Raw genomic sequence first — 26,169 nt, forward strand, 5'->3', positions numbered from 1 at the left:
TGCATCTCGAGAGAAAATGAGTTACGGTCAATGATGGAAATGTCCAAAAAGACCACTACCCTCTCTGTGATGCGAAGACCCACCAGTCTGCTGCTAGCTAGCCCACAGTCAAGACAGCACTGCTTCTCACTGCTCACCACTCACAGAATCAGGCTCATTACAGTCCAGCCAGGGTCGGCCCTAGATATAATCAACATAAGCAACCGCTTAAGGCCCCACGACCGCTAGGGGACCCCCAATCCACATTTTTTAAATAAAATATAAATAATGTTAGGAACTCAGTCGGGGTTTCAACTTACAGTTGAGAGTTAGAATAGTAGAAAAAACAAGGTGCAATTTCAGAATTTGGTTGTGCATCAGCAGTTTTTCTCTTGTAATTTCAGGTTGGATTAAAGCAGAAGACTAATTTCCATCTTGCATGGACTAATAAAGTATATCTTATCATAATCATGGTCGAATTACCGACAGGGCACGCATAGCACATGCCCGGGGGGCCTCAATTGATTTTGTTAGTCACTCTCACTCAGATATCATATTAACATGGTATAAGTCATGGCAAAATGTGTAGAATTGCAGGAAATTAGACTCAAAATAAAAAATAAAAAATTCCACCCTTTTTCAAAATGTGTAGAATTTCAGGAAATTTGTTGTAAAACCAACCATATTTTGCTTCGGACCCCCAAAAGGCTAGAGCCGGCCCTGCATCCACCACAAATACACCAGGCTGCTCTGTTATTATTATGCCTTTAGTGAAACATTTCAATATGGAATGCTTTAATGTCTGCATGATGTTTCAATCAAGACTTTCGAGGATAATTGAATTAGAAAATTGGTCGGGGCTAGCCGGAGGTTTTCAAAGGGACCCAGGATTAATCATACATCATTCACTGTCCTCAACCATAAGCAACCATAAGGACCCTGTGAATCACCTTTAATGGAAGACTACACTCAAAGTGAATGATTTGAAGGGTTCCAGGCAACGCATAATGTTCTAACTCATTAAGAGAAAATTACTTTTATGTAGGAAAAGTCTTGGATAAACAGAGAATCGGGGCTTTGAGGAAAGTTTGCATGGTAGGCTGACAAGGCAACTTTTAAACACTTTTTATCTCCATGAAATATTTAGTAAGGCATGTTATCTTTCTTGGATATGACTAGCTGCTGTAAATAAAGGAAGATGAAATGAGTTGTGAAATAGCTTACATCAACATAAATGTCGTTATTTTAGGAGATTATTTTTCTTTCATGTCTTCATGTAAATTAAATATTTGAACAAACTCACAATCCTGAGAAGTCGTCTGCATTAATACCCACTGATACTCTGGCAACGCATCCTGCATCTTGTCAAGTCCACAGCAACACCGCCCATATGGAGAGAGGTGGGACACTGACTGACACTTGACTGTTGGCAACTAATCACAACCCCATTCTGTCAAATCCCCCAGAAACTCCAGAAATGACTCAGCATACCTTTAAGCTTATTACATATATTTTAGGTAGTAACTAGCAAGAAGACTACATTGATACAAAACATGCCTTTGTCGGCTAAAGATAGACATTTATTATTTCCATTACCCCATAAAATAACTTCAGACAGAATAGAAATGAGGAATCAAAATGAAACGTAGAAGAATAGCGAGGACCGTTTCAGATACAGCACTTTTCTTTTCAACTATTCTTTATTAAATGGACATTTCTTGATACCAGCTAACTCTGAGAGGGTCTTTGTAGCTTTTAGGATTCAATATTAGAGATGGAAGCAGAGATATTCCATATTGAAAAGTCCAAATGAAATACTACAGAGAAAAAATACCTACAATCGTTTTAAGTCCGTTTGTTTATTCAAATAGCAAACTTAGCTTGATCTGACAGTTAATTTAAGTTATTATTTTGCAGCAACCTTTAAAAAAATACAGCCAGCTCTACCGTATTGCAGCAGCCATTTTACATAAATGAAAAACTAACATGTACATTCTACATAGAAACTACAGAAAGTTGAAATAACATAACATTCCTCTTAAGTCACTCTTAACTTCGCCAGGTCTTTCTACTTATTCACACTGGATCAAATACCTCCCACTCCCATTAAGCCTGAGAAATAATCATTACTAACACTGGCCTTATACTAATGAAGTATAATTTCATTAGGATTTAATAAATGCAAATCTAAAGCATATGTGCCTTGCAATACTATTGTGGCAATTTCAACTAAAGGTATGTTCATTTTTATATTTATCTTAATCTTCTTTGAATACCCCCTTGGTTCAATATGAACTTAACCTTTTCCTTTGTGCTCAGTCATTGCTGCTGAAGATAGGGCGCCCTCTGCCAGTCACTCAAATCATTACCGTAAAAAAAGGTAGGCCGTACATAACGTTCTATACTGTACTTTAAGTGCATATAGGACAGAGACATATATATATATATATATATATATTTAAAAAATGAAAGACAGAAATATTAACATTAATAGTCTGTATTTACTAATTGCCTGCAATCATTTAGCCACTAAAAACACTCAATATTAATATATAAAACAAGATAATGTAGAGTTTAATATTTATAAATATGTTTACCATTTATTAATACTGACCTTATAGGTTTTGCCGTATACATGATGGAGAATCTACATATATAAGTAGAATCTCCAAATATATCTGGAACAAAAAACAAATACCAGAAACGCAGTTTATAAAGGCATAATAAGTATAAAGATGTATGTCAGATTATAGTTATACAATAATATTTGACACAAATATCAGGCCAAATTAAGAGCAGATAACCTTTATAATGAAGAAGTACAATTCTCAAAATGTAAATATGTACATACAATCCCTTCATAAAAACTCAGCTTCCTCTCTTGGATGGAAACGTCCAGTGCAATATCATGTCATACTGTCCTTCAAAATAGCCAGTGATAGGCTCTGCCCCACTGCCTACAACTAGAAGTTATGCTTCCTCCAGTTGAGAGAGTGCCTCCTCTTCCTCTTCCTGTGGCACTGCTCTCTCTTCTCTGGCCAGGGGAAGCCTCCCTCGGCTGCTCTGTACACCTCGTCGTACTCATCGCTGTCGGAGTCCTCCTCGGCTGCAGGGAAGGCCCTGTCTGGGAACACCTCCCTGAGTCTGGAGCTGAAAAACGTCTCCAGGCTGCGACCTGCTTGGGCCACCTCTGAGTCCGGCTGGAGGACAGACAGAGAAACCAGACATTAAACACAGCTCATCTCAGGTTTTACTACTGTGATCCGGATCAGTACTTACAATTGCATTGTGAGACATTTAATAATGTAAATGATACAATAAAATATGCATTTGCAATATAGCACTGAAAGAGTGGTCAATATATACAGTTTAACCTCTATCACTAAAATATTATTATTAATCTATATCACTTACATAATTGAACTTTGCACAGTTCCTGAACATGAGGGAGACATCAGCCACAAACTCCTCAGGTGAATAGTAGTGGTGAGTGCTCCTCTTGCTGAGTTTGGCCCTGATCACAGACAGATCCATGGGCCTTTTGATTATCTGGTAGTAGTGGCGAGCCTAGGTTTCAAAACACGTTTTATTAAACCAGATCACTGTGTTTTTGTGGAGTATTGTGAATACTAACATGCTGATTAAGAATAAGATTGGGATCACTTACCAGTGGACTGACCGGCTCGTGGAAGGGAGCACTTAGCATGTTGCTGCAGATCAACAGAGTCAACCTCTCACATTTCTACAGAGGGGGGACAACATTGATTTATTACGATAAATAACATTTACTGTAACTAGTAGGTGTGAAACCCCACTTACAGAATACACTGAGCCCTCCTTGACACTACTGACTGGTCATTACCAGTAATATGTTGAGTCCAGTGTCAGTTGATTCAAATTTTCATAATGAAGAATAATACTTACTCTCTGGTCACAAGCAGAGAGCACATGAGGCAATGGCTTTCCTGAACATTCTGCAGCCAGCCTCTGGTTCTCACAGTCATACTCCACCTCTGGCTGCTGGATATCTCTGCAGAAGGTACACACCCAGTCACCCCTGAAGTGGGAGAGGACACAGAGGCAGACATTGGTTATCCTCAACCACAGAGCAGTAGTGTAGACAAGACTGATGGATGAGAGAAGTGAGGTGTCCCAAATGGCCCCCTATTCTCTGTATAGTGCATTACTTTTGACCAGAGCCCTATGAGCCCTATGAGCCCTGGTCAAAAGTAATGCATTATATAGGGAATCGGATGCCATTTGGGACACAGTCTATGACTTATGGCGATTAGATGACTTACGTGGGGAAGCTGAGGAGAGCGGGCACATGGCAAGACAGGTGGAAGACTTTGGGACAGCGGTCACAGCACAGAAGGTCTCCTCCGATCAGACACACGGCACAGAAGTCTTCACTCTCCATCTCCATGTTCTCTGCCCCAGGCATGACCTGCTCGACTTCTTCACAATGCATCTGTGGACCAGGGTCTGCAGGCAGAGCCCTCTGGGCTGGATGGGACTCCACTCCTGGGTCAGGACTGATAGAGGATGGGTCAGGGACTGAGTCTGGCTCCGATTCCAGATCTGGTCCAGATTCTGCAGACCCTTGTGATTCAGGGGGTTGTGCACAGTCTGATTCCAGGTCAGAATCTAATCCCGGACGTGTTTCAGATGGAAAACGGGGGTCTGAGCCAGGGTCAGGTTGGAGGTCTGATTCCATATCAGCCTCTGATTCCGCATCAGCATCCAGGTCTTCACCATTCTCTGATTCTAAACCATTCTCTGATTCTTCACTACCTTCTGATTCCACACTAGGTTCTGATTCCACACTAGGTTCTGATTCCACACTAGGTTCTGATTCCAAACTAGGTTCTGATTCTGTAGCTGCCTCATCAGGAGATTCCTCATCAGCAACTGATTCCAGATCAGCCTCCGATGCAGACTCAGCTGGTGGATCAGACTCTTGCTGGGGATCTGATTCTGGTTGTGGGTCCGAGTCCAGTTCAGGGTCAGAAACAGTTTCTGAGATTGACCTGGGATCTGAGTCAGAGTCAAGGTCAGGTGCAGAGAAAGGTGGGGGTGATACAAGATCAGTGGCGGGTACTTGCAGTGTGAGCTCTTTGTGAGGACTGTCTCTTCCATGCTCAGGCCAATCATTGAGTACTGGAGGTGGGAGAGATTGATTGATAGTGTGTCTCTCTGAATATTGTTTATCCAGAGACAGGCTGACCGTTGCGACCTTGGCTTCTTTTGATATTCCCTGTAGACAAAGTACAGAGTTGGACATTTAGAACATGCCAGTAGTATTATACCCTGATCTGAAACACATTGCAATTTAGTTCAGACCTAGCCTCTTCTCTGGGCTAATTGCTGCTGCTTATAAGAACCAGCTGCTGGACAAAACTAGTTCAGACAAAATGTTTATTGTGGTTATGAAATGAGTATAATCTGACATCATAGACTATCTGGAAGAGAAGAGAGTTCATGGTGTTTTAGTGGAGCCTACCTCAGTCATCTTGTCCTCCCATCCCCTCTGTGGAACAGGTCCGGTCCTTTCTGTTGCGGTGTCTGGCAGAGGGTCACTCTGTCGCCGCCCCTGTGGTGGGATCCGAGACACCAGGATCTTCAGCCTTTCCAAACACACCACTGGAACCTTGGAACTGGAACTCCCAGATTCCTTCTGTACCTCTCTGTCACTGATGTATGAAGAGGGAAGTGGTGAAGCAACATACCTTTAGCTTTTCCCCTTAAACTATTTTTTGAAGATTATTGTGATGTTTAAATAGAACATACCTGTTGTCTGGAGTTTTTCTTGGTATTCTGCATTTTCCTTTGACGTCATGCCCAGTCTCATCATATGCATAGACATAATCTGGTAAACAGGAGAAAGAATAATCATTTGATGAATCCATTTAACTGATGTGAAAGCAGAATTTGGATATTAGTGATGATGATACTGTATACATCTCTCAGTGGTCATATGTTCATATGAGAGCATATTGTTACTACATAATCAGAACATATTTATCTACAGTTATAAATATATATATATAAATATATATATATATATATATATATATAGAGAGAGAGAGAGAGAGAGAGAGAGAGAGAGAGATGTGTTGTTTATTATTGCCATGGCGTACAATATTGCCAGCTAGATATGAATTGCAGTGTACAGTGTATACAGAAATAAATAAATCATCTGAGAAATGTATATTAATATAATAATAAATAAATGATAAATGTATAATATTTGGAAGTTAAGTGGCTTAGTACCAGGCTCTGTCTTGTAGATGGTCAAAGGCGACAGGCGTAGGCTGGGCTGGCCTCTGGAGGGAGGAGTGGCTAAGGATCTCTCCAAGGAGGCCACAGATCGTATCACTCCATCAGAAGACAACCCCCTCCGTCTGAGATCCATGAAACCCTGCTGAGGGAGGGAATCAGTCATAATCAACATCAACTACTATATCAAGCACAGACACCAACCATATTTTACATCCAAAGTCTGTAAGAATAAGGAGAAGGGACACCTTAGTGTTAGCTTTAGGAATGGGTTTAGTAAGATAAACCAGATATCGTTACAAAACATTATGGGTATTGTACTACATCATGCTAGAGTCAACTGCAGAGACAAAAACAAGAAAAGGCATTGCTGCCAAAAACCTGGAATCTGATTGACCCAAAAAGGTAATTTTGTTAAATGTACCTTTAAACAGCAACACTAGCAACTTTGTCCAATTTGTTTGCAAAAAAAAGCAAATGGACTCATTGCTGCATCAGTTCTGTTTTTTGGTAATGTCTTTTACCCTCTGCAAAGAATTTACATTGCCATGTGTGTAGCCAAACCTTTCTACCACATTTATATGTATCCCTTTAAAATCAAATCCAAAACTGCTGAGACTGCGCCTTAAAATAACTGACATATTGTAATAGATACAGTATTTGGAATATTGTTTTCTTTTACAATGTTCTTTTCTTTGTATAGAATTACATTAATTATAGGATCTCTATGGCAGCAGGTCTCTGTTTAGTAATAGGTTACCTGGTCTGCCATGCGTCCCCTTTCCACGGCTGCTGTTGCTAGGCTGTGGGTGGCCCCCAGGGGCCTGTCTGTGGAGGGGCTGCTGGAGGGGCCTGCCAGTTCTGGTGGGATGCTCTGGGATCGACTCTTCCTCCCACACAGTGAGCTGGGCCTGCTGCTCTGAGCATCAACACTAAACCCATGGGTCGTCACAGACATCTCCAATGAAGTGGATCTCTGTCAGAACACAGAAACATGAAGGCAGACCGCCTCAGCACACTCTACTGTTGCTGACTGAGCATCATACAACACAGGTGCATCTATTCATGTCATAGCAACAGAGAGACAGTGCGGTGGTGGGAGGTGTGTGGCGGAACAACCTTCAGTACCACACGCACTAAGGACGCCACTCAGAATCCATTCTGTGAGCCCTGCCTGTCTGATTAAAAACAACGCAATCGCTACAAAGCCCATTCATTTCAGCGAGAGATGGCCCACGCTCACAACACCGTCATTCTACTGATAATGAAGGGCTTAGTTACAACACCAATTATCGTATGTAAATCCACCATCAGAAGTGCGTTAGCTAGGCTCCTTTGAATAAGAGGCATTAGCACATCACAGATTAGACTCTCTTTCTGTCTCTTCTCCATTGGCCTTCCCATCTCGTCATCATTTCACTAATGTGAGTTTTCCAAAAAGCCCCCAGCAACTGTATCTCTGTGCTAATGCAGCCATACGCCTGACAAAGCTCGAGCACTAGCCTGTGTCTCAGCACCCCTCCTCTTCCTCTCACCCCTCCTCTTCCTCTCACCTCTCCTTCCCTCCCTTTTTTTCTCTGTCTTATTTCTCACAGCGCGCCACACACCATGGAGATTTAGACCAGCTGACACAGAGCATGTGCTCATAATTACCACTCGGTTAAAACACTTACCTGATCCGCGCCCCGAGGAGAGGTGTGAAGGAGTCTAAATGTGGAGAAAAAAGCTATAATCCTCTTCTAGAGGAAGAGGGAGCGAGACAGAAGACAGGGATGTATCTGAGAGAAGTGTACCCAGAGCTGAAATCAACCTGCCAGCTCCACCAATTCCCCAAGTGTCTCATTATTACCAGGTTAAGTATGTATGTGGCTGCGCCCAAGCGCATTTTCTTCTCTCTTTCACTCACTGTGTCTTGGCAAGGCGGAAATCATGTGCCTCTGTTGTTGTAATCATGCAGGAGGAACATTTTTGATCGGTGATCATTCGGTTGCTCAATCCCTGGTACCAAGGGTAAACAGTAGAATCTTTTTTTTGTTTTTTTTATATATTTCAGCATAGCTGGTGCTTTGATTGTGTTAGTGTGCCTCTTTCTTAAGCATAGTTCCTTCTTCAAATGGAAGCACCTCAGGTTTCTGTAGCACCATCTGTTTTCAGGGCAGCTGTCAACCACTGTGACTGATCATTTGGCGTAAACAAAGTTATTGACAGAATTCTTTCAATATCCGCTGTATGTAGATATTGAGACAGGAAATACTGCTGTCAGCCTGGGTTTTAAGACTTGCAATCATGCGAAGCTCCCTGCGGTACAATGTGCTTTGAGCTTCAATTATAACACCATGAAACCAATTTACTGTATCCAGCCTGCCCTCAACCCATTGGCTTTTTATTCTGCCATAATGCACAACCGAAGTGAAACAATGGCTGTACCTTGCACTATTCTCCTCAGGACAGGTGTGTGACCTGTGGTTTGTGTGTGCGTGTATGTGTGCATTGCCAGAAGCGAAGCAGGGCTGAGGCATGTGTGTTACTGTGAGTCTGAGAGGTGTTTGTGAGCAAGACTGTGTGTTTTGACACCTCTGAGCTCAGAGTGTGTGGTGAGGTCTATAAGGCCATAGAGAATGAGGAGGGACAAGTGTGACCACTGGGGAGTCAACAGAGTGAAAGCGAAATGAGGTTGTGGGACCTATACAACTCTCTGGTCAACAGACAACAATGGGGGAACTCCAATGTAGGCCAAAAGTGCACTATCGCTGAGCAAACATGGACAGCTTTACTAAGATGATATGGTTTAAGCATCTCTGATGTGAAGAAACAATGTTCATTATAGTGTGCTTTGGTCAACTCACCATGCCATCTCTGCAGTCTCTGGATGGCTGTGTAGTCCTGGCCTCCTGCTGCTCTTCCTCCTGCTGCTCTTCCTCCTGCTGCTCCACTGTCAGTTCGGCCACCAGGGGAGACAGGAGCTGCTGCTGTTGCTGTTGCTGTTGCTGTTGCTGTTGCTGCTCCTGCTGGATCCCGTCTGTCAGCACCTCTCTGTCCACCCCTGTCTGTACATGTGTCATCTCCCTGCTCCCCTCCTGGATCTGCTCTGTCAACACCTCTCTGTCCACAGCTGGCTGCCCAGGAGTCTGCTCTCTCTCTCTGCTGGCCTGCTGGCCCTGGCCATCCCTGGCCCCATCTGTGGCTGGCTGTGCATGAGTTTCGGGAAGCGGCTGAATCTGAGGCTGGTAGAGGGCTGTGGCTGGGGGCTGAAGTCCAAGACCTCTACTGTTGGAGTTGGAGCTGAGCAGGCCTGGGTCAGCAGCCGGGAGATGCGCTGGCTGTTGGGGACGCTGCATGGAGGAGGGCGCCACAGCTGGTGGACCTGGAGGACTGTCAGGGCCCCAGCACCTCAGCAGCTGACTCTGGTGCAGGGCCAGTGAGGGAGAGCTGAGGGTGGACTGGGCACACCTGGCGGAGTAGGGGTTGGGTTCCCGCTGGGTCTTGTCCAGCTGCACAGCTGGCTGTGGGGGTATGCAGTGAAGGCAGCACATCTGGGGCTGACAGCAGGCCTGGAAGGCACAGCTCTGCTCCCGCCCTCCATGGCACACAGATGGCAGGGACAAGCAGGTGATAGGCTGGGGCCTCAGGATGCTGGGGAAGGCCACGCCCTCAGAGTAGGAGCGATTTCCCCCCTCGGCAGTGAGCTGACCTAGAACAACAGAGATACTTGTAGTTTAGGAATAAGGCCAGGTCTCCAGTAGGAAGGCATTAAATGCAACACTTTCAATAATTACATACTACCAGTTTACAACCAGTCACTGCTACTGCAGCCAAGTCCTTAAGCCTTAGTTTACCCAAAGTTGAGATCTGCTTAGTCCAGTAGCTGGCATCCCAGTTGAATTTGATTTTCACAGGGAGCCAGGCGTCAGAGTGAAGTGGGGGTTCAAGCAGGCGCTGCATCTGGAGAGAAATCTAAAGGAGGACAGGCGTAATTTAAAAGCCCAAAAGACCTTTTATCATAATCAACTCCAAAAATGTTTTCTTTCTCTTTTCTTAAAAGAGACTAGAAAAGGGCCTTGCATTTTACAAGTGGCAAAAGAATGGTCTTGTGTTTGACCCGCAAGCCCACCCTTCTGTCCCTTCAGACCTACCAGCTCCCTGCTGAAGAGCAGTGGGTTCTTGAGGTGGTGGGCCGTTGCCCAGCTGATGAAGTTCTGCACGTGGTCCAGCTGGCTGCACATCTCTATCGCCCCCTGCAGCTGGTCCTCCAGACGCCGCTGGAAGTCCTCTGAGATCTTCTACACACACACACACAGAGGCAGACAGAAACATGCTCACGTGTAATTGCTGGTACAGAGAGAGTGAATTACAGATGGAAAGAGAGAGGCTAATCAATGGCTTGTTTTTCGCCGGATTTCATTCCTAAGATCCCTGCTTTTTTGACAGATCATTATTGCCTCTCCATTGCAAGCGGTCGGAACTGATTAGATAATGTTGGGAGCGCTCCTGATTGGGAACATGTACATTCATGGTCAGCTAGACACTGGAGATGAATGCCCCTGGAAACATAGAGACTGAGGGGAGAGAGAGAGAGAGAGAGTCATTACCTCTAGTTGCTCTATTAATAGGTTAGCCCGTTTGTTCAGCTCATTCATCATAATCATCTTTGCCATTTTAATCTGGTTCTCAGCCTTCCTCTGCGTGACCTTTACACCGTGCAGCCTGAGAGGAACACAGAGAAAATGACATTCTGATTACTGACAGAGAAACCAAAACAGTTGATGGATTGTGGTGTACAAGTGCTTTATTGCACTTGGATGCTTTTCAAATGTTAGATGGGTATTTCATTCAGAGTTGGAGAGTGTATTGTATATAATCTTTGAGAGGACATATACATGTCATCAACATTGCTCTGGTAAATTTGAGCCAGGTTTCTGAGACCACCAGCTGTTGGCTTTACACTTGCTTTATGAGATCAGTGTATACTCTTGCTCATTCTACACATCTGTCTGTAATGTATTGTACATGCGGAGCTTACCTGTCCTCTATCTGTTTGGCTGTGCTCTCCACTGCAGACCTCCTCTCCTCCACCTGAGCCATCAGGCTCTCAAACTGCCACTGTTGGTCCTGCAGGGCCTTCCCAATGTGCACCAACCTGAGGACAAACAGATATCACAGTGGGTCAAATAATACAATAGAAACACCACTTAACCTCACCACTTTACACGCTTTCATTTAAAGCATCTCCTTGAGGGCTAGTTACTGTATGACGTTAGAGACTTTTGGGACCACTAATGCGCTGCAAAATCACAGGCAACAGGGCAATGTATCATATGGACTGAATTAGAATTAGGTAGGTTGAAGATATGCACCAGAGACAATGCAGGAGGTTTTTAACCTGCTGTTAGCTCCTCACTGTAATGCCCTTGTGCCGTGTCTAAGGACTGACCTGTGGTTCTTGTGGGCGGACAGGTGACAGCTGCTGCAGCACATGAGGTCACAGGATTCACAGAAGAGCTCCAAGGGCTCCTGTCTGTGAGAGTGGCACATGAGGAGGGGGCGGCCACACGAGCCAGGGCCTGCCGGGCAGAGGGGGGAGGGGGGAGGGGGGAGAGAAGCATAGCATTACCACAGAGAAGGACTAAACAAGCAATTCACACTACAGCTAAACCCGTTGGGAGGAATTGGTGCTGTACATTTATTTGCTAAATGCACAAAGATATATCATGTAAACAAATGTTCAAAGACACATCATGTAAACAAAAGTGGCCTACTAAAGAGCAACTGCATAACATTCATGTCTGGCAGCACACAGCTTATGTACATCAATGTTTTATTCTATTTTTAAATCAATCTACAAGACAAACTACTATTTCGCTGAATGTTTCCTGTTGAGTCTTGTTTAATTTAGTTTCAAATGTTATCTGCAATCTCACTCTACTCTATTTTAGAGTTGGAAAATACATTGAATCTGATATTGGCCTCAAGTTAACAGTCATTCAGTATCATCATCATTCCAAAACTATTTTAGGTTGGGGAAATATGCCATCCTTTAAATCTAGTAAATATTTCTGGGCTTAAAGAATGGGTAAACAGATGGAAAATAGGGCAGAGAGAGGTCTTTGATCGAAGAAATGAAAGACCAGTGCCAATCTAGATGAATAACTTTGTTCGGTTGGCTTTTGAAGAATCAAACAAAACCTTCACACCGCAGGATGTAGACAGTAACAAATGCTGCTAGAGAACAAATTACTTTCATGTGTGCATGCATAAACGGCCATGTTTTAAAAATAAATGCAGCATTAGTCATTTGATTTGCAATGTAATGAGAGTTCCTACTCTATGCAAATGATCTGTATAAATAGCTGGAAATGTGATTCTTATGCAGCACATATGAGACTTCCTGCCCAAAGTTATCACTTCCTCACACTAAGGTTATATCCCAAATAGCACCTGTTCCCTATAGGGCTCTGGCCAAAAGTAGTGCACCATGTAAGAATAGGGTATAATTTGGGACGGAGTCCGAGCAATCACCATGTGGCATTAGTTTATTTACTTCAAAACTGGACCCAAATTGACTGAAGCCTTTAATTGACTTTTGAGAACAATAACAGCCAATTGTTGTATCCTGATGCTGGTGTTTATTTCCTCTCTTGGGTAATGATTGTGTCATGAAACTGTGTGCACTGCACTCGGAGCAGGCCTAAGCATTGTTATGAGGACTGAGAAGACTGGGTGATGTTCAGATGGCTATCCACTGTACACATTAAAGTTGGTCCTATGTCTATACTCTGGGGTGATGCAGAAGGTTTTCCCACAGTCACAGACACACACGCAGGCACAAACGCACACACAAACACACACAAACCAGAAGGGGCAGGAAACAGATCACAACGTGATAGAGAGACCACAGGGTCACGATGAGTAAACACAGCCCCCAACAATACACAGTACTGCTGCTGTACACACACACACACACACACACACACACACACACACACACACACACACACACACACACACACACACACACACACACACACACACACACACACACACACACACACACACACACACACACAGCTAAGCATGGCCCTAGTTAGTACAGTCAACTAAACACTGACTCAACAGAACAGTACAGCGCTCAACACAACCCTATAACATAAAGATCACATCCCAGTTCATATGCAAACTGCTGCACACAGGCCCACAGAGCCTGACTAAAGTCTCAGCTGAACATAGCTATCCGCTGAACACAACCCTACTGCACTCTGCTGGACACACCACTCCAATGAGCAGTGCCTTTTGCACAATGCTCTCCACAAGGCCTATTGTGCACTGCGTAGCACAGCCCCAGTGCTAAGAGCTGAGTGACCACATCCTGCCTGCAGAGCTACGCTTTCTCACCCGCAACACTTCAAACTGATGTTCTCACCAAAACACAAAAACAAAACACTAACACACTAAGACAGCAACACTTAGAGGTGGCAATAGAGGTGAGATGTGATCACAGAGTTACAGTATGACTTCGCCTTTTAGCATCCAAGAGTAGAGCCCTAGAAACGTACTTTTCAGCATCCACGAATTATATCACACTGCTGCTACAAAAATAGTATCATTCTCAGAGTGTTCACTTTCTGAATGTGGGCCACATGATAAAATTAATTGTGGAGGAACCATTACTGTACCACCAACCATTACAGGCTACATGCAGAATTCATCACAATCATTCCTACTGAGACATGATTAACAAACAAACATGGGAAAAAGTTGAAACAAAGAAACCCAAACAGGTCTGATGACGACCCCGGGGAAACGAAGCCCATCTCCACCCAACCGTCCAGAGACACCCGGATGTGGAGACTGGAGAGGCAGTGAGGGATGGGAGAACCTGTCTGGGAGAGAGAGATGCTTGCCTGGTTCGGGTGGAGGCAGGGACCTGGGGGCTATCTGGTCCCTCTGGTGCAGGTCGGCCCATTGGTTAGTGGGCTTCTGGTGTTTGTGCAGGTCTGAGCACTGAGGGGAGGCTTTCTGGTGCTGGTGCATGTCTGTACACTGGTAGCACAGCCACTTGTTGCAGAATGTACACAGGCTCTGGGCTAGCCTGGGCTCTGGGCACTCTGCGCAACGCTGCCACAGACAAGAGAAGACCTGTCATGTATTGACACACACCAAGCACGCATGCACACAAGCACACACACAAAACAACAAGGTTGTCTGATATAAAGATGGGGTGACATCTGTCAGAAGTATTTGTGTTACCTCCCTCTGTACTTTGGGCTAAATCACACTCCTCAGAGCGGTTACTTGTGTCGATGCTCACACATTCTGAGCTATTCCCAGAGAATGTCAGATGCATTCGATCAAGTTCCTCAAAATTAAGCCATGTTGAGAGTCACAGACACAAGCTGCTCAACCAGCTGATTCATTTCCCATTTAATGCAGCTTAAAGACAGCTAGTAGCACAGAATGAAGTGCACATTCAAATCAAATGTACTGAAATCACATATGAAAATACAGCTGCAACAATATAAGAAAACAGGTCATACTGAAGTCATGCCAATTGCACAGGATGATCCTTTCTTCTTTCAGAACGTGTTGTGTATCTTTTCATCCTCCTCACATTACAGTTAACAGTTAACATTATCCCCTCAGAGTTATTTGGAAAAATATTCATATTCACTTTGTTAGAAATACACTGAAGCACATCAAAGACTTGAGAGAGTCTGAATACCCTCGGGCTAAGACAGCAAATAATAAGTCCACGCATTTACATTCATTCTATTTCTGCAATTGCCTCTACACACAGAGGCACAAACAAAAGTAGAATAGAAAATCTGCTTGTGGGGGAAAAAGAGAGTTGAGGTAATCTGTGTCAGCCGTGTCATAGGAATGTTAATAGAACGTTGAGAGAACGCCTTACCTTCTCCATGTCAGCACTGGGGTAATGTGTCCTCTGGTGAATGGTGGAGCTGGTACCCAGCAGAGCTGCTCTCGCTATCGGAGGGAGAGGACAGCACAGTCTGACGCTCACACACAGCACAGCAGCACTCACACTGAAGCTTTTACCTGCGGCAGGAAGCAGCATGCACCGAGAGGTGGCCCCAGAGAATACGGCTTACATGACAGCCTGCGTGCTGAGCTCTCCTCTCCTCGCCTGGTTCATCTGTGTGTAGGACTCCTCACAGAACAGAAGGAGAGGAGTCTCAAATTCAAATCCATCCTCTCTAACACACAAAAAAACATAATCCTTTTTCTTAAATAAGCCTGTGCATAATAATTGGGAATTAGGGAGATACGATAATTATTTTTTTTCTAGGGCGAAATATCCCCGGAAGCCCTTCCCAAAATGGAAGGAGAGGCCGATTGACCTACAATGTTGGAGGGAATTGTAAGCACTGCAAACGGGAGTGGAGCAGGCTGGGATGGGATGGGCTGTGGTGGGCTGGGTTGTGGTGGGCTGCTGGTGACCTCCTTCTGCATCCCTGTATCAGCACAAGGAGGGGACAGTTCCCTCTGGAGCCACACATGCTCACGTAGCACACCATAACCGGGTCAGGCTCTGATGAGCACCAGATGAGAGTAGGAAGCACTCCTGCTTTATCTTTATTACAGTATTGCAGAAGAGAAGGAATGGCACACTGCAAGGAAACAAAACTAACTTCATGGCTGGAAAGACAATCCATTTACAGTACTAGAGAGGAGGATCATGTTGTAACTGTCTTAAAATGCATCAGCAAAAAGTGACACTATTAGAAGGAGGGATATGACTCCTCCCGTTGCTGTAATGCTGAAAGAGTTGTGGAAAAGAGTAGTAAGACACCCTCACTATGCGAAATCAAGATCAAAACACCATCATGGCTGCTGCTCTGAGTCTGCCTAACACCAAGCCCTGCAGCCTGACCTACAAATCTGACAACTTTCTCATCCTCTGGTGCTTCACAGGGGAGCTAAAAACCATCCCATTCCCCATTGTGTGCTCAAAGACCCACTTTAAAACACAATTAGTCAAACCTAGCGGACCCCGCCCCTTGTTCACTCAGCTCTCCTGCTTTTTAAACCCCCCCTCCTCCCCTTTCAAACTCCCCATTTTGCTTTTAAACCAGAAAGGTGTTAGCACTATACCTCTCTGTGAGGGACAGCTCTCCTGCCCTGCTAAGTGAGGTTGGTGCTGTATAAAAGGCAACCTGAAAGCATGACATCTCTAGAGATGTCACAATAATAGAAACTTCACTGGTGATGTCTCCCCTGAAAGCACACCTATGTAACATCCATTAACACTGAGGTGATGAGATCCAAGTGAAAAACCACTCCAATGTCACTTCCCTGATCAGACAATTATCTACATAGTGACTGTAAATATTCATGACTTCTCTGGCCAAACTCCTCAATCACTGTACACTGTACACTGTAATGGAAAACTGTAAATTATAAGGTCATTTTGGGTATTATCAATACTCTGAAACGTTTTACTGCAGCATACTGTAAATGATGGTGCATTGTGGGAAAATGTTGTGGGTGGGGAAAGAACTGCTGTATTTCTAATGGTACTGTAATTGCATATCTTTGGGGCACCAAAAACCTTTTGACCACTAGTGGGTGAATGGTATTGTTGTTTCTGGCTCATTAACATACAATATAAATACAAAAGTATGTGTACTCCCCTTCAAATTAGTGGATTTGGCTATTTCAGCCACACCCTTTGCTGTGAGGTGTATAAAACCGAGCACACAGCCATGCAATCTCCATAGACAAACATTGGCAGTAGAATGGCCATACTGAAAAGCTCAGTGACTTTAAACGAGGCACTGTCATAGGATGCCACCTTTCCAACAAGTCCGTCAGTTCGTCAAATTTCTGCCCTGCTAGAGCTGCCCCGGTCAACTGTAAGGGCTGTTTTGTGAATTGGAAAGGTCTAGGAGCAACAATGGCACAGCCGCAAAGTGGTAGGCCACATAAACTCACAGAACGGGACAGCTGATGCTGAAGCGCGCAGCGCATAAAAATCATCTGTCCTCGGTTGCAACACTCACTACCGAGTTACAAACTTCCTCTGGAAGCAATGTCAGCATAATAACTGTTTGTAGGGAGCTTCATGAAATGGGTTTCCATGGACGAGCAGCCGCACACAAGCCTAAGATCACCATGCGCAATGCAGGCTGGAGTGGGGTAAAGCTCGACGCCATTGGACTCTGGAGCAGTGGAAACGCATTCTCTGAAGTGATGAATCATGCTTCACCATCTGGCAGTCCAGGTTTGGCGGATGCCAGGAGAATGCTACCTGCCTGAATGCATAGTGCCAAATGTAAAGTTTGGTGGAGGAAGAATAATGGTCTGGGGTTGTTTTTCATGGTTCGGGCTAGGCCCCTTATTTCCAGTGAAAGGAAATCTTAACGCTACAGCATACAATGACGTTCTAGACGATTCTTTGCTTCCAACTTTGTGGCAACAGTTTGGGAAGGCCCTTTCTTGTTTAAGCATGACAATGCCCCTGTGCACAAAGTGAGGTCCATACAGAAATGGTTTGTCTCGATCGGTGTGGAAGAACTTGACTGGCTGACCTCAACCCCATCCAACACCTTTGGGATGAATTGGAACACTGAATGCGAGCCAGGCCTAATCACCCAACATCAGTGTTCGACCTCACTAACGCTCTTGTGGCTGAATGGAAGCAAGACCCCGCAGCAATGTTCCAACATCTAGTGTAAATCCTTCCCAGAAGAGTGGAGGCAGTTATAGCAGAACAAGGGGGACCAACTCCATATTAATGCCCATGATTTTGGAATGAGATGTTCGACGAGCAGGTGTCCATATACTTTTGGTCATGTAGTGTATATATCAATGGAGGCTGATGAGGGGAGGACGGCTCATAATGATGGCTGAAACGGAGTGAATGTAATGGCATCAAACACATGGAAAACATGTGTTTGATGTATTTGATACCATTCCACTTAATCCCACCATGAGCGGGTCATCCCCAATTCAGGCACCACCAACCTGCTGTGGTATATATACAGTTGAAGTTGGAAGTTAACATACACTTAGGTTGGAGTCATTAAAACTAGTTTTTTAACCACTCCACAAATTTCTTGTTAACAAACTATAGTTTTGGAAAGTCAGTCAGAACATCTACTTTGTGCATGACACAAGTCATTTTTCCAACAATTGTTTACAGAGTATTTCACTTATAACTTACTGTATCACAATTCCAGTGGGTCAGAAGTTTACATACACTAAGTTGACTGTGCCTTTAAACAGCTTGGAAAACTCCAGAAAATTATGTCATGGCTTTAGAAGCTTCTGATAGGCTAATTGACATAATTTGAGTCAATTGGAGGTGTACCTGTGGATATATTTCAAGGCCTACCTTCAAACTCAGTGCCTCTTTGCTTGACATCATGGGAAAATCAAAAGAAATCAGACAAGACCTCAGAAAAAAACATTGTAGACCTCCACAAGTCTGGTTCATCCTTGGGAGCAATTTCCAAAAGTCTGAAGGTACCACGTTCATCTGTACAAACAATAGTACGCAAGTGTAAACACCATGGGACCACGCAGCCGTCATACCGCTCAGGAAGGAGACTCGTTCTGTCTCCTAGAGATGAACATACTTTGGTGCGAAAAGTGCAAATCAATCCCAGAACAGCAAAGGACCTTGTGAAGATGCTGGAGGAAACAGGTACAAAAGTATCTATATCCACAGTAAAACAAATCCTATATCGACATAACCTGAAAGGCTGCTCAGCAAGGAAGAAGCCACTGCTCCAAAACCGCCATAAAAAAGCCAGACTACGGTTTGCAACTGCACATGGGGACAAAGATCGTACTTTTTGGAGAAGTGTCCTCTGGTCTGATGAAACAAAAATAGAACTGTTTGGCCATAATGACCATCGTTATGTTTGGAGGAAAAAGGGAGAGGCTTGCAAGCCGAAGAACACCATCCCAACCGTGAAGCACGGGGGTGGCAGCATCATGTTGTGGAAGTGCTTTGCTGCAGGAGGGACTGGTGCACTTCACAAAATAGATGGCATCATGAGGGAGGAAAATGATGTGGATATATTGAAGCAAAATCTCAAGACATCAGTCAGGAAGTTAAAGCTTGGTCGCAAATGGGTCTTCCAAATGGACAATGACCCCAAGCATTCTTCCAAAGTTGTGGCAAAATGGCTTAAGGACAACAAAGTCAAGGTATTGGAGTGGCCATCATAAAGCCCTGACCTCAATCCTTTAGAAAATGTGTGGGCAGAACTGAAAAAACATGTGCGAGCAAGGAGGCCTACAAACCTGACTCGGTTACACCAGCTCTGTCAGGAGGAATGGGCCACAATTCACCCAATTTATTGTGGGAAGCTTGTGGAAAGCTACCCGAAACATTTGACCCAAGTTAAACATTTTAAAGGCAATGCTACCAAATACTAATTGAGTGTCTGTAAACTTCTGACCCACTGGGAATGTGATGAAACTAATAAAAGCTGAAATAAATCATTCTCTCTACTATTATTCTGACATTTCACATTGTTAAAATAAAGTGGTGATCCTAACTGACCTAAGACAGAGAACGTTTACTAAGATTAATGCCAGGAATAGTGAAAAACTGAGTTTAAATGTATTTGGCTAAGGTGTGTGTAAACTTCCAACTTAAACTGTAACTGTAGATAAATACCTTCTCATTATGTAGTAACAATAGGCTTTCATATGAACACTGAGAGATGAATACTGTATCATCATCACTGATATCAAAAATATGCATTCACATCAGTTAAATGGATTCATCAAATTATTATTGTTCGCCCTCTGTTCACATACCTTTGGTGATGTAGTGTATTTTGAGGTATGCCTTGTCATAGGCTATATTGGTTGCACACATGAGTGAGAAGGCTGTACTAATTTAACTCCTTATATTGCCCCATCAATTTGTATAGGGGACAGATTGGAGTGGCAGCAAGTCCAAAACCTTAAATGGTTGAGCATTTTGCCATGTCCTTTTGGTCTGTTTGGCCCTGTAGTCGCTGCCAGTTTGGAAGCCTTTGTTAAGGCCTCTAGAAGTGCAAGTGATATAAAACACAAAATATTCATGAATATACTGTAATGTGTAAACACTTTACCTAGCAGCCAACCTGTTTGCAATCTCTTGTAATTACTGTATAATACTGTGAAATACAAACCCCTCCCTCAATTAATTTAATTCATCCATTCATTCATTATTTTTCGATTACGGTAGCATTACTTTTTTACAGTATTCTTTTTACAGTACATTTTACGGTATTGTACTGTGTGTCATTACACATTACTTGCTTTGATACTGTATATTACAGTATAATACTGTAATATGAAATACAGAACAATACTTGCCACCGAGCTGCCTGTACGCAACTGTCAAATTCACAGAAACCCATTTAAAGTGTATTTAAGTCCATAACTTATTACATAGCCTACAGGAGAAAAATGTGTTCAATACTCTTCCTTGGAATCTGCCTTGTGGTACAGATGTATCCGTATTGAATTAATGATAATAGCATATAAAAAAATCATAAAAGATATGCATAATTTAAATCATTTGAGCACTCTCATCACTGAAGGTACTCTTGTGGTGCTCTGTTCAAAATCAGGCATAGTGAATCCATGTACACAGTGATACAGTGCCTTCAGAAAGAATTCATACCCCTTGACTTATTCCACATTTTGTTGTGTTACAGTCTGAATACAAAATGGATTAAATAGATTTTTTTCTCTCATCCATCTACACACAATACCCCATAATGACAAAGTGAAAACATGTTTTTAGAATTTTTTGCAAATGTATTGAAAAAGAAATACATAAATATCTAATTAACATAAGAATTCACACCCCTGAGTCAATACTTTGTAGAAGCACATTTAGCAGTGATTACAGCTGTGAGGCTTTCTGGGTAAGTCTCTAAGAGTTTTCCACACTGGATTGGGCAATATTTCCCCATGACTCTTTTTAAAATTCTTTAAGCTCTGTCAAATGGGTTGTTGGTCATTGCTAGGCAACCATTTTCAGGTGTTGCCAAAGACTTTCAAGTAGATTTCAGTCAAAAAACTGTAACTTGGCCACTCAAGAACATTCACTGTCTTCTTGGTAAGCAACTCCAGTGTAGCCTTGTGTTTTAGGTTATTATCCTGCTGAAAGGTGTATTAATCTCCCAGTGTATGGTGTAAAGCAGACTGAACCAGGTTTTCCTCTAGAATTTTGCCTTTTGGTCTATTTCTTTTGTATCCCCAGTCCTTAACAATTACAAGCATACCCGTAACGTTATGCAGCCACCACTATGCTTGAAATATGGACAGTGGTACTCAGTAATGTGTTGTATTGGATTTGCCCCAAACATAACATTTTGTAGTTACTCCACAAAACTAACCTAAATTACAGAGTGAAAAGAAGGAAGCCTTTACAGAATAACAATATTCAAAAACATGCATCCTGTTTGCAACAAGGCAATAAAGTAATACTGCAAAACATTTGGGAATGCAATTAACTTCATGTCCTGAATCATTGTTGTTGATCCATCCTCAGTTCTCTCTTATCGTAGCCATTAAACTCAGTAACTGTTTTAAAGTCACCATTGACTTCATGGTGAAATCCCTGAGCGGTTTCCTTCCTCTCCAGCAACTGAGTTAGGAAGGACGCCTGTATTATTGTAGTGACTAGGTGTGTTGATACACCATCCAAAGTGTAATTAATAACTTCACCATGCTCAAAGGGATATTTAATGTCTGTTTAGTTTTAATACCCATCTACCAATAGGTGCCTTTCTTTGCGAGGCATTGAAAAACCTCCCTGGTCTTTGTGGTTGAATCTGTGTTTGAAATTCACTGCTCGACTGAAGGACCTTACAGATAATTGTATGTGTGGGGGTACAGAGATGAGGTAGTCCTTAAGAAATCATGCAACTTATTATGTGACTTGTTAAACACATTTTTTTCTCCTAAACTTATTTAGGTTTGCCATAACAAAGGGGTTATACTTATTGACATTCCATCTTTTCATTTTTTATTAATTTGTAAAAATTTCTAAAACCATAATTCCACTTTCACATTATAGGGTATTATGTGTAGGCTACTGACAAAAAATCTAAATGTAATCCATTTTCAATTCAGGCTGTAACACAAAACAAATAGGGGAAAGTCAAGGAGTGTAAACACTTTCTGAAGGCACTGTCTGTATCTGCATGTGTTTAGGCTACTTTTCTTTACATTATGACCCCTAATCCTGATGCACCATCCATGTATTGGGTCTTGTCTATTGAGTGATGATGAGTGTTGAGGGGGCTCTCTGAGAGATGATATGCTTTTCCTGTGAGAAGGAATGTGAGCATCACTCCCTGGCTGTCTGTCAATAACAGCTTTATAGCAGTGCCTGTGTTTTACTAACACCTCCCTGGAAGTATTATTATTTTTGTTTTATTTAACCTTTATTTAACTAGGCAAGTCAGTTAAGAACAAATTCTTATTTACAATGACGGCCTACTTGTAAAGCCCCACCCGTCCAAACTCTCCCCTAACCCGGACAACGCTGGGCCAATTGTGCGCCGCCCTATGGGACACCCGATCACGGCCGGTTGTAATACAGCCCGGGATCGAACGCGGGTCTGTTGTGACGCCTCTTGCACTGCGATGCAGTACCTTAGACCGCTGTGCCACTCGGGAGGCCCTGTAGGCTCGGGGGACTACACACTTCCCAGCTTGTTCATGTTTCTGATGGCAATAAGCTATAATATGTGGATTTGCAGGTATGAATTGCAGGGCATTTTTGTTTTTATGAAATTGCATAATTATCTTTTAAACCTCCCAATATGGAATCAATGTGTGGTGAAATGATTGTATTATTGCCCTATTTTATACAGATCGGCCACACTGACACTTAACAGAGGTCAATGTCACTCATTGATAACCTGTCATTGTCATCATGTATATCAATTGTGTATTGAGCCTGATCAATGAATGCAAACGTGGTTGCTGTTGTTTCAACCATTTTCTGTAAAATATCAAGTTGTTAAAAGTAAAACAAGTTATGATTCATGGCTGGGCTATCATTCCAGTAGGCTATGTGCAAATATCTGATTTTCATCATGATAGACAAGGAGCAGGTGAATCAATGACTTTAAAATTAGACAGATAGATTGTGTAACAATCTAGTCTAATTATACTGACGCATTCCCTGTTGTAATCAAAATATAATGGTAACCTAACTGGTATCGATTTGTTGTTTAAATGACATTGCTGAATTCTTGGCTCGCATACAGTATCGGAGGATGCGCATAATTTGAGCTACTCAATAGTCAACAGAGCCGCACCTAAATTCATTCGATTATTTACGCATGTATTTAAGCTGTCCAAAAAATCATGCATTACAATATCGTTTTTAAGATACAAAACACAATAGTTGCTCATAACATACCTCAAACGCAATAACTTTCGCTTTGGCAGTGCGTCCGCAAGGTTCAGAGTCAGACAATATCAACTTACCGTTATGTGATGACAATTGCTTTCAGTGTCAGTGCGCACGTAGTGTACTAGGACGGGCTACATTATTATTATGACCATGTTTACGAATTTGAAATGGACTGTAGGCTACTGGTATATTCACTGCGATACAGAATATACTCACCTAGGTCTTCCTATTATAGTGAAGGGCTGTCACAAGTCAAGTATAACCAAAGCTTGAGTTTTTTACCTTAACCTGATCATCACCGTATAAGGCAGGCTATCCCCTCTCCATCCATTGGATGTCGCTCTTTTGTCCAGCTCAAATATTTTGGAGTTACAAAGTCTCGTGTTTGATCGTGAGACTTACATGGTTAATTTCTTCGGGAAAAACGGTACTTCCCATCTGAAATCTCACATCCCCCCCCCCCCACACACACACCCCTACACCCCCCCCCCCCCCCCCCCCCCCCCCCCCCCATACACACACACGAAAACATTTGATCTTCGGTTAATCTTATTGTCATAATGCATTTTTGTACAAATATCTTCCCAAACACATACTTTTCACATTCATTTTATGACGGTAATATTATGACTAGCCTATTTCGCCTATCTATTCAAGCTTAAAATATGCTGTCGATATGTTTAATGTTCCACCGTAAAAGCCAGTTGTGCTTGCCTGGTAACTCAGTACAAGCATCATACCATGACAGGACAGTATCACGATAGGACAGTACAGGTAAACTATTGTTTTAATAATATTTAACTTACCCAATCCGTTATTCATCCTAGCCCACCATAAATACCGAAACTAGAAGGCATCGGGCACGTCAGCCACGGGCATGGGCGTATGGTGAGGGATACCCTTATTTTGGTCTAATGTATAACTGCATCCCAATCGTTTTTTCGGGTATTTTTCAGCTGACCGTCTTTGCTCTGCCATCCCACAGCTCAACACAGAACATCTGACAGATGATATGCACCATCACAGATCCAATTGATTGATTTATTTTTATTTTACCGTTATTTTACCAGGTAAGTTGACTGAGAACACGTTCTCATTTGCAGCAACGACCTGGGGAATAGTTACAGGGGAGAGGAGGGGGATGAATGAGCCAATTGTAAACTGGGGATTATTAGGTGACCATGATGGTTTGAGGGCCAGTGGTGATGGTGATACAATACCTTTTAATGCAGAAGCCAATGAAGGTATGTGTAAACTTGCCCCGTTATTGTCTCCCTGTTAGTGTTTTACACTGTAACCCAGATTGATTTTAATAACCACTGGCTTTAATAACCACTGGTACAGTGCATTCAGAAAGTATTCAGACCCCTTGACTTTTTCCACATTTTGTTACGTTACAGCCTTATTCTAAAATGTATTAAATTGTTATTTTTCCTGATCAATATTCACACAATACCACATAATGACAAAGCAAAACAGTTTTTGGAAATATTTGCAAATGTATTAAAGATTTTAAAAAGTATTCAGACCCTTTACTCAGTACTTTGTTGAAGCACCTTTGGCAGCGATTACAGCCTCCTTGGGTTTGACGCTACAAAAATACAGTTGTGCTCCGTTAGGTTGGATGGGCTGCACAGCTATTTTCATGTCTCTCCAGAGATGTTCAATCGGGTTCAAGTTCAGGCTCTGGCTGGGCCACTCAAGGACATTCAGAAACTTGTCCCGAAGCCACTCCTGCATTGTCTTGGCTGTCTGCGTATGGTCATTGTCCTGTTGGAAGGTGAACCTTCGCCCCATTCTGAGGTCCTGAGCGCTCTGGAGCAGGTTTTCATTAAGGATATCTCTGTACTTTGCTCAGTTCATCTTTGCGTTGATCCTGACTAGTCTCCCAGTCCCTGCCGCTGAAAAACATCCCCACAGCACCACCACCATGCTTCACCAATCTGGCCTGATTGGTGGAGTGCTGCAGAGATAGTTGTCCTTCTGGAAGGTTCTACCATCTACACAAAGGAACTCTAGAGCTCTGTCAGAGTGAACATCAAGTTCTTGGTCACCTCTCTGACCCAGGCCCTTCTCCCCTGATTGCTCAGTTCGGCCGGGCTGCCAGCTAAGAATAATGGAGGCCACTGTGTTCTTGGGAACCTTCCAAAGCTGCAGAAATGTTTTGGTACCCTTCCCCAGATCTGTGCCTCGACACAATCCTGTCTTGGAGCTCTACGAACAATTCCTTCGACCTCATGGCTTAGTTTTTGCTCTTACATGCACTGTCAACTGTCGGACCTTACATAGACAGGTGTGTGCCTTTCCAAATCATGTCCAATCAATTTAATTTACCACAAGTGGACTCCAATCAAGTTGTGGAAACATCTCAAAGATGATCAATGGAAACAAGATGCACCTGAGGCTCAATTTCAAGTCTCATAGCAAAGGGTCTGAATACTTATGCAAATATTTTTTTTTTGTTTTTTATTTTTAAATAGATTTTCAAAAATGTCTAAAACCTTTTTGATGCT

The 26,169-nt window shown here is 43.0% G+C and overlaps 1 protein-coding gene across 14 annotated transcripts; it reads right to left on the reverse strand.

The window, feature by feature from the left end:
- Nucleotides 1-1,660: 1,660 nt before the first annotated feature.
- On the reverse strand, nt 1,661-24,782 carry LOC129854415 (tripartite motif-containing protein 66-like). Of its 14 annotated transcripts, none has more exons than XM_055921443.1 (18): nt 24,463-24,782; nt 15,164-15,406; nt 14,157-14,370; nt 11,690-11,819; nt 11,279-11,395; nt 10,848-10,962; nt 10,392-10,538; nt 10,095-10,212; nt 9,105-9,949; nt 7,019-7,234; nt 6,253-6,403; nt 5,770-5,848; nt 5,483-5,672; nt 4,281-5,236; nt 3,904-4,036; nt 3,647-3,721; nt 3,394-3,546; nt 1,661-3,179 (listed from the first exon to the last, which is right to left on the reverse strand). In XM_055921443.1, exons 2-18 carry the CDS (start codon nt 15,326-15,328, stop codon nt 2,943-2,945), a joined length of 4,041 nt encoding a protein of 1,346 aa, XP_055777418.1. In that variant the 5' UTR covers nt 15,329-15,406; nt 24,463-24,782; the 3' UTR covers nt 1,661-2,942. The 14 variants fall into 14 exon arrangements, with proteins under 14 accessions (XP_055777418.1, XP_055777410.1, XP_055777409.1 ...); XM_055921435.1 differs by having other exon boundaries at nt 15,164-15,418; XM_055921434.1 differs by having other exon boundaries at nt 15,164-15,421.
- Nucleotides 24,783-26,169: the final 1,387 nt, after the last annotated feature.

Source organism: Salvelinus fontinalis, chromosome 4 (assembly GCF_029448725.1).
Source record: "Salvelinus fontinalis isolate EN_2023a chromosome 4, ASM2944872v1, whole genome shotgun sequence".
Classification (NCBI taxonomy): Eukaryota; Metazoa; Chordata; class Actinopteri; order Salmoniformes; family Salmonidae; genus Salvelinus; species Salvelinus fontinalis.

Bases quoted from the DNA above. Each gene is read 5' to 3' on its own strand.
- LOC129854415 (XM_055921443.1), bottom strand. From the start codon at position 15,328: ATGCTGCTTCCTGCCGCAGGTAAAAGCTTCAGTGTGAGTGCTGCTGTG. The intron at 5,849-6,252 runs GTACTAAGCCAC...CCTGTTTACCAG, and splicing joins CATCTACAAGACAGAGCCTG to ATTATGTCTATGCATATGAT. The intron at 3,547-3,646 runs GTAAGTGATCCC...TTTGAAACCTAG, and splicing joins ACGAGCCGGTCAGTCCACTG to GCTCGCCACTACTACCAGAT.